The following is an 8,886-nucleotide window of genomic DNA, read 5'->3' as shown; positions in this document are numbered from 1 at the left end:
TATATGAAATGAATTTCTTGTGTATAAAATACAGCTGGGACATGTTTCTTGTTGCTTCTGTTTATTATCTTCCCAGTCTGTAGATTTTATTGGCATATTTAGACCATTTGGAGTTATTGTTGATAGATTAGCACTCAAATCTGCCATTTATTTTTTTTCTCTTTCTTACTCCTCTGTTAACACTTTCCTTACCTTCCTGTGTGTGGGTTATGTGAATATCTTTTAGGATTCCATCTTGATTCATTTATGGTACTTTGTATCTTTTGGGGCAATATTTTTAGTGATTTATCTGGGCATTACAATATATATACATGAATTATTATAATCTAGTTAGTTTCAAGGCTTCTTCAAGTGAGGTATGGAAATCTTACATTTAGAGCTTTTCTTTTCTAATTATAATTTTTGTAAATATCAGACAGTGTTATATATTTTTGTTTCTATCATCAAATGTAATTAATAAAACAAATGTGTAAAAAGGATATTCTATTATGAATGCATACACATATATCCATAATTCTGCTCTTTCCATTGTTCATTCTTCCTTTGAAATGCTTCCAAATTCTTTCTTTCATCATTTCCTTTCCATTTCAAGAGCCAACTTTGGCTATTCTTTAAGATGAAGTCAAGGAAGAACGTGAACAGATAGTAGCTCACAAATCTTAATATATTTACCATCTGCCCCTTTATTCATAGACATATGATTTCTCTAGTTTTTAATTTCTTAACCTTATTAATAAGGGCATTGGATGTGGTACTCTCAAACATTTCTCTTACATTCTATTGTTCCACAGCTAAAATCAATCCTGTGATTTCTTATGTGAAAGTAGATATTTTCCCCCTTACTGACCACATTTCATCTTAAGCAGTGAGGAATTGGACATTAGAAAATAATTAACAAATATGTACTCACTTTATCATGCCAATAATATAGCATGAAAGTGGAGAGAAATCAATTTCAGTCTGCTGACACTGCTTCAGGGAATTAGATTTATGGAAGTAGAGTTCAGGTTTCCATTGTGGGCTGGCAGGAGTCCATGCTGTTTTGCACCTGCCATGGAAGTCAGCGTGTGCCACCACAATCTGGAAACACGGTTCCACAGATGCTATTGTGCACTTATGACTCCAAGGGGTCAAGCCATCCCCTGGCTCACAGAGCAAATGCCCTCCATTTGAATTGCCAAAGAATTATTTTTTAGTCATCATTTTGGGTGCACTTACTAGGTGAAATGTGAGTTACTTTCTGAAATATGCTTTTCGGGATTCAATCTCATTTCTAGGGAGCAGAATGAGACATTTATTTTATGTTTTTATTTTTTCTACCATAGAAGTAAAGATTCATCCACACGTATTTTTGAAACAGAAAATTTTTTTAAAAAAGAAGAAAAAACCCTGTTATGATAGATATTTTGACACAATTAAAACTCATGTTTTTTAAAAACATTTTTTTTTAAAGATCAAAACAGGTAAGCCTGTTATTCTGCAATGTTGGTCATGAACCTGGAACTGGAGCTCCTACATACCAGACCAGATATAGTCTTCAGAGGGTTTGTTTGTTGTGAAGAGGTAGGATCAAAGGTTTGTTTTTGTTTTGCTTCTTCTTTTTAAATAAATTGGTGACCAACATTACAAATTTTTAAAAATATGAACATTTTTATTTCTATACTCTCATGAGAAACAAGACACTAAGGGTCCATATTCCATGTAGCAATTGCTAGACTAGCAGGAGGTATGTGTCATCCTCTTTAGATATTAAGTGCTTTCAACTCCAAGTGGGAGCCAGCCTCCCCATATTGTTGTCTCTGGACCTCCATATCAATCGCAGTTGTCATTTACCAGTATCATTCATTGCTTTTGGGCTTATAGTAGAGCTGAAGATGGCAGAATATCGAGTCTCTGTGTTTCAATTGACAGTGAAAAATGAAAGATGAATCAAGAGAAGCATTTGTTTAAATAAAAGAGATGAAAGATATTTATAGCAGAAAACACATTTTTAATATATTTGCTGTAATAATACCACTTGAGTGGTTATTCTTAAAAATACATGGCCCAAGTCCCCTCTCATAGTACTTCCTAGCCCTGTGGCTACGAGTTTGCCTTTCTCCTCTCAAGTGACAAGTGGATTCCATGGCAGACATACTTCCTCTACTTTTGCAGTTTGATTTTGTTTCCGAAATTGTGAGCCATAGGCTAAATGCATGGCCTGTGTCCACCAGTGCATTCTGATTTCTACTTAAGAAAATAAATCAATGCTGACTCAATTTAGGGATTGTTTCTCTATCTGGATAGATCATCACATAGCCTACATCTACGTAATGTGTGTTTCTGTTTGGCCTTATTGCAACATACTCCAGACTGAATCAAGACTAGTAAAACTTAAAAGAAGAGTAATCAGATGTTGAGACTAATACAACTGCATCAGAATAAAGCAGAACTCTGTTTTCTGTGTTAGATTGTAGGTATTGTAGATCATTTTTTTCCAATTGGAAAGTACATTAGGAGATATGTTATCTGTCATAAAATATCTCCCTTCTTTCCTCCATGGGCAGATTTTAACATTAAAGAAAGAACTTTCAGGTGTTCTATAGGGACCTTATGTTTGTTTCAGTGGCCTAGCAACCCATCCATTAATTTATTTTAGGATTTGATATCAACAGTGTCTCTCTGGTGTTTGTTATCTTCCAGGTTAACATTTCAATTCACTTTGGAGGATGCTAGAAGTTCAAAAGTGTTATATATCTATCATATTTCCATTGATTTTTTTGGACAATTTATATACCAGAAGCCACTTACACCTTACTTAGAGTTAATCCCAAGACAGGGCTTTTCCTTTTAGTTTCAGAGAGATAATATTCTAATACTCTATAGACCACTTGAATAGACCAGAGTTGTGAACAAATTCAAATAATATCACTCCTACTTCAAGTCTCTGTAAGCTGTGGGGAGACTTTATGAAATAACATATAAGTAGAAATTATTAAGTGAGGCACAGCAGCTGCCTTTACCTTAGAATGGTATTAAATAAAATAGCACATCGAACCTGTATTAAATAGGGTTATGACAGAATATTGACTTCTGACTATTTTGTTATTAAAAAAAAGAATGCTTACAAAGCTCAAAAAAGAAATATAAATGTACAATTTTCATTCCTTTATGAAAGCAAGGCTAACCTCAAGAGTAGTCTTCCTGAGCTAAAAGATTATCTTTTATTGCCATTGAACTGCAGTCATTACTGTCCTGAATTTTAATATTTATTGGTGTCTAGTAAGTTTTTCAGATGCTGGGAACCTCTTTCCTTATCGGTTCCATTTTTTGAAAACAGAGCAGATCTGAGAAGGAATAGTTGTTGGTGTCTGACTTCCATGCTTGTTACATGAGTGCCTGGAATTCCAGAGATTCTTGGTAAGATGAATTCTGAATGAGCCCACCAGCATGTCAGTGTACATGTAAAATTGTCTTCTTCATATCCAGGGAAAAAAATATCTTTCTTTTTGTTTATTCCTCAAAGTCAGGGATCATTTGGCTGCAACATGGTAATGCTTTCATCCAAAAACTTTTCCTTTCTCCAGAAACTAAATACCAGGAAAAGAGTAGGTAGGCAGCTCAGACTAGTGGGCTAAAACACTTTCGAAAGAACTTGGTTAAAACTTGCAAATTCCCACTTGCCTGTGTGTCTGTGGCCACACATACTTCCAACATTTTTCTAGTGATAATATACAGGAATGGAATCTGTAAAATTCAACTTCCTGACAGCCATTTAGGGATAACTGACAAAGGGATAGGAAAGCATGAGATAAAAAGGGTGTCAACTTTTACAGCTCTGTCAAGACATCTTCCCAGAGGAACACAGCTGGGTAGGACATGGCCATCCATTTGCAGGTTTACTTAGGAAAGTCCTGAAGGATATCAAGTCTGAATTTTTGAATATGAGTTTACTGAAAAACAGATTCAGACCCCCTTCACCCATTGTCTCTTGATGAATTAACCTCTGTGGTGTCCAAACAGAGCAAGCATAATATTTTTCTTTCTTAATTTAGAGAAAAAGAACTTCTTTTGCTCTTCACTTCAATTTTGGAGCCTGTGTGGACTGCTGAATTTCATGAACTTCTGTATTCATGGTGATTTTGGTGGTGTGAGGTGCAATCATGTATGTAGAAATGAAATCAGGATCACGTAGTAAGACCAGAATCCTCAGTAGCGAGGGACATAGTTAACATACTGGGCAAAGAAATCCTGGATGAGTTTGTAGGTTATTTGTTAAATATTTCTGTTAAATATGATTTGTTCTTACCAAAACTCATGATTAGGTTTGGTCCCTAAAGTGGCAGTATTGGGAATGGGGCCTAGTGTGTGGTATTTTGGTCATGGAGTAGAATTTTCATGAACAGATTAGTGTCTTTTTTCTTGAGCATAGATTAGCTTCCCTGTGTTAGGTCCCTTTCTCTCTTTCACACCCACCTGCTTGCCTTTCCACCATGAGTTAAGGTAACATGAGACACTCATGGTAAGCCAAGCTCTTGGACTTTGGAAGCTCTCGGAAGATTTTCAGAATAGGAGCCAACATCAACCTATTTTCTTTAAAATTACCTAAACCCAGAAATTCCATTACAGCAACAGAAAATGGATTAAGACAGTCTCCATCTTTAATAGTCAAATGCCTCCATGTTTAAGTGGAAATTAGCCTTCCTACAAAAACAGAAAGTCACTATCTCTGAATTCTTACAGTAAAAGTCACAAATGTTCTAGTAACACACATAGCAAATGGGAGCTTGAGGAGGCCCATAATGGTAACACATCACCAGAAAATCAATTAATGAGAAACAATAGGAATAAAGTGTTCATCTTTGTGATGGTCATGAAGCCGAGTATTTAGTAGATGGAGAGAAATAAGTCAAACTCAGATTTAAACCTATTACCAAATTTACCTTCTCATTAGGTTCAATTTCATCCATTGATAAAATGTAGAAGAGAAACTAGTTCTCAAGTTTGTTATAAAGTAAAAAAGTGTGTTAAATAAATGAATAGTGACATATAAATACAGAAATTAAAAAAAAAAGGATGTCAGTACTCTGGCTGTTCCTTCCTCCATTCACTTGGTCATTTTAGCAATCAATGTAGGGAATAAAACTAAAACAAACTATTGTTAGTGTTTGGATACTAGTTATTCTTTTAATGAAATTTTTGAGCCTTACTTGTATCAGTGAGTGTAGGAATATGCTCTTTTCTTGAAAGTGAAAGAAGAAAACTAAAAGGAGAAAAATCATGTGCAAACAATAACTGTTATAATTACAAAAACTTTATTTCACTCTTACTTTAATTAAATCTCTATAAGCACCATGTCATGAACTGGCAATCTAGAAAGAGGACACTGGAATGCTGTAGTCAGTAACAAACTGCAAGCCGATGATGTGAAGTTACAGCTACAAGGAGCATGTGAACAAGACCACATTTAGGTTTACTTGAGTATCCTGTGTTAACGCTCAAAACAGGAATCTGGCATTGATTCGTTTACATTTTCTACGGTCAGAACCCAAAGCATATGCAGTTAAACATCAAAAGAAACATTTCATCACCTTGACAGTTTACAGTTTGCTAAAACTTGACCCTGAAAGCATAAATGTTGCCATCTTATGTTCTCTACCAGTGCTTGGCCACAGGCTGAAAAGATTGATTCCTTAAAAATTTAAACAATGCTTACAGGCTATGTTCAACATTGTGCAAGTCACCAGCAAGGCCTTTTAATGTGTGTATTTCTCGTATATGATCACCAAACCATTGTTCACCTAATGAAATTGTGAAAAACTATACATTTTCAGCAAAACGTTTTAATTTGGTCCTCTATTAATAGACAATTGCCAAGATGTTTCACATAAATTTAATTCACAAGCATGTACACAAGAGAATCACTATAAAGAACATTGCTTCCTGGTTTATGAATAAAAAGTTTATCCTCTACTTACACTAAAACATACAAAAAATAATCTACAAAAATCGTTTGCAGTTGATTTTAGCTAAAGAAAAAGCTTTCTTCGGAAACAAAAATGATTGTGTGGTGGTAGTATTTTAGCCATCAAAAAAGGAATGTAAGTAACCAATAAATATAATGTGCTTTCTCCATATAGACATATTTACACTTGAGTCTTTGGCTTATGTTATTTTCTAAAAAGAACTTTAAATGATCCAGCCATCATTGCACATTAAAAGAAAATAAGCCAGTTATATATATTTATATATTTATATAGAGATCTGCTACACTTGGAACATATAAAAAATGAAAGTTACTATGAATTTGCACAGCTTTTTTTTTCTTCTTTCTTTAAAGATTCAACAGCTTTTCTTTTAAAAAGGGAGAGAAATGCCACATAGAAAGTACGAATTCATGCAACATGTGGTGGTTGTTTGACTGAAATGAGGAGAAAAGGCTGCATATTCACTGTACAAACACTGATAAGTTCTCATTTGAATCTGGTTCTTATTAAATATAATTTATGTGACACTAAATGTGGACACTTTAATACAGTAATAGAAACTAATCAAGTCCTTTTTATTAAGATACACAACTTCATAAGAAAAATACTTTTACCTCTCAAATGTAAAATCCTCCCACCCCCCACATTAAAATCTTTCTGCACAGGTGTAACAGGTACAACAGTTGCTGGCTCAACAGGTGAATCGGTTTCCAGTTGGATGCACTGTAAAAAGTCTCACCCAACTAAGATGTTTCCAGGTACTCCAAAGCTACATCATAGCAGAAACGGTACTGTTCCTAAAAACATTAAGACAAAAGCGTTGAGAGAAGTTTTAAAAAGGTGAATGGTGAATAACAGCTAACAACTGAGTACTTGAAATCAAGTTTACATTATTAAAGAATTTCAAATTATTTGTATATATACAAGGTGAAATCTAGGCATACATATTTTATAATTGAGTCAAATAACACCTGTTTTAAAAAAGAGAAATGATTTAAAAGACATTTTATCTTTCTCTATCAAAAATTTGATATATTTTCTATCAAAAAATTCTGAAATGTCCAGATTTTTTATATGATTATAGTAGTAATACTTCATCATTACAGAAAATTTTCTCAGCACATAAAAATATAAAGAATCAGAAAAAGAGCTATAATTCAACCATAAGAACCAACTGTTTAAATATTGCCTTACTTTGTTTCAGCCTGCTTTTTTACATGGTTGAAATAATTATCTCAGAATGAATATAATTACATATTTTGCTGTAGAATTTTGTATTTTATTGTCTTTTATGTAACAATGTTATGAAGTTTTTCCCATGCTACTTAATATCTCTAACATTACATAAAAATATATCATATTGATTGTTTCACTATTAAGTTGCTTTTTACTGTTTTCTTTATTTTATATTGCTTACAAAATGTGCAAATACTTTTCTCCATATTTTATATTATTGTCTTAGGAGAGAGGTGGGGAAGGAAGAAAGAGGGGGAGAAAAGTAGAAAGTTGTTTTAAAGTGCCTTTTGAAATTTTAAGTTTTTATATTTGTCATAGTTCATGATCCTTCAGAGTATAATTTAAGCAAATTTTACAAAAATATTTGTTAAGTAAAAGAGTGATTCTTAAAAATTTTAATTTTATTTATATCTAACAATTTGTTTCTGCAACCTTTAAGACAACTTGGTTGCCAAAAAGTTTCTGAGTTAAAATCATCTTTCTTTTAAATTTATCCATGGACTTGATCAATTATCAATTATTTTGAAAAATTTAGAGACCATATTATAAATTCTGACTTAAAATATGTAACTCATTTTGAACTTCCCAATTTTGTCCAAGCAGGTAAATCTTCAGGCTGAACTATAGTACTTTAGTACTGAACTTTAGTACTATCTATCTAAAATATGCATTACTTCTAAACAGAACTTCTTGGTGTCTCTAACAATGAAACTGGTTAAAAAAAAAAACTTTTCCCAAGAGGAGTTCATCATTTTATACTAATTATCAAAGTGAATATGATATAAATTAGCCTAATGCTATGGTAAGTACATAGAAAGACCCAAAGAGTACTTAGAAAGTTGTGTCTTTTAAAAATAGTCTCCATCAATTTTGTTTACAATCTAAATGTCTGTACCAAATTCAGGTAAACCCCACAGAACAATGAACTTTAATCATTAATCTTGATGTTTGGACACGATTCATGGGGGTAGGAATGTAAAAGAAAACAGTAACACATTGGAATGTTCTACAATGGCAGAGTTAAACTACAGGATCTTAATTTAAAGAAAAGCTGGGATATCAACCTTAAATTTCAAGGTAAAAGTTGAATTCTGAAACTAGAAGTGAACCCTAGGATGGTTTTAAGATGACTTAATCCTTGTGAGGGAAGCTTAGTTTAAATTTTACAGATTACAAACCTTCAAACAATAGAGTTTAAGGGCATAACTATTATCTATCCATTTTGTAAGAAGATCTGCAAGTTCTACCTTGAAAATCCTTCAAATCTACCCTCTCTCTCCTCAATTGTTAGCACCTCAGACAAAACCTACATCATCTTGTCCAACATGGGGCAGAGGGGTCAGAAGGGGTTAGAAAGGGTAGAAATCTGCTACCACTTGTAAAAGTGAAAGAACATAAACCTTAGTCTTCAGATTTTTGTCTCAGGAAGCAATGCACATTTTGTGTGAACAATCCAGGAGCAGGAAGTGGTGAAAATAGTTTAAGGCTTATTGAATTGCTCATTTTAGTTATCTGATCATCTTGATAAATGTAGGGCAAGAACAATGATGCCTTGGTTTTTCTGGTTTACTTTTCTGTGAGCATAAACTACACAGCTGCTCCTAACCTAATCCCATTATGTACATATGTGTAACCCACAGATAGCTCTCTTTAGAAGTAAAATATGTTAGAGAGGTAAGAACCT

General features: G+C 33.4%; 1 protein-coding gene across 11 annotated transcripts in view; it reads right to left on the bottom strand.

Moving 5' to 3' along the window:
* Positions 1-5,277: 5,277 nt before the first annotated feature.
* Ptprk (protein tyrosine phosphatase receptor type K) overlaps positions 5,278-8,886 on the bottom strand; it is a 522,697-nt gene continuing 519,088 nt past the window's right edge. For all 11 annotated transcript variants that reach the window (XM_078019195.1, XM_078019197.1, XM_078019198.1 and 8 more), the window contains one exon: positions 5,278-6,763. In XM_078019195.1, coding sequence (XP_077875321.1) covers positions 6,710-6,763 — 54 coding nt within the window. In that variant the 3' untranslated portion in view covers positions 5,278-6,709. The remainder of the gene's footprint in view (positions 6,764-8,886) is intronic.

The sequence above is a fragment of the Ictidomys tridecemlineatus genome, chromosome 8 (genome assembly GCF_052094955.1).
Source record: "Ictidomys tridecemlineatus isolate mIctTri1 chromosome 8, mIctTri1.hap1, whole genome shotgun sequence".
Lineage (NCBI taxonomy): Eukaryota > Metazoa > Chordata > Mammalia > Rodentia > Sciuridae > Ictidomys > Ictidomys tridecemlineatus.
The sequence above is the reverse complement of the archived record's forward strand: the minus strand, read 5'-3'. Positions and strand labels throughout refer to the sequence as shown.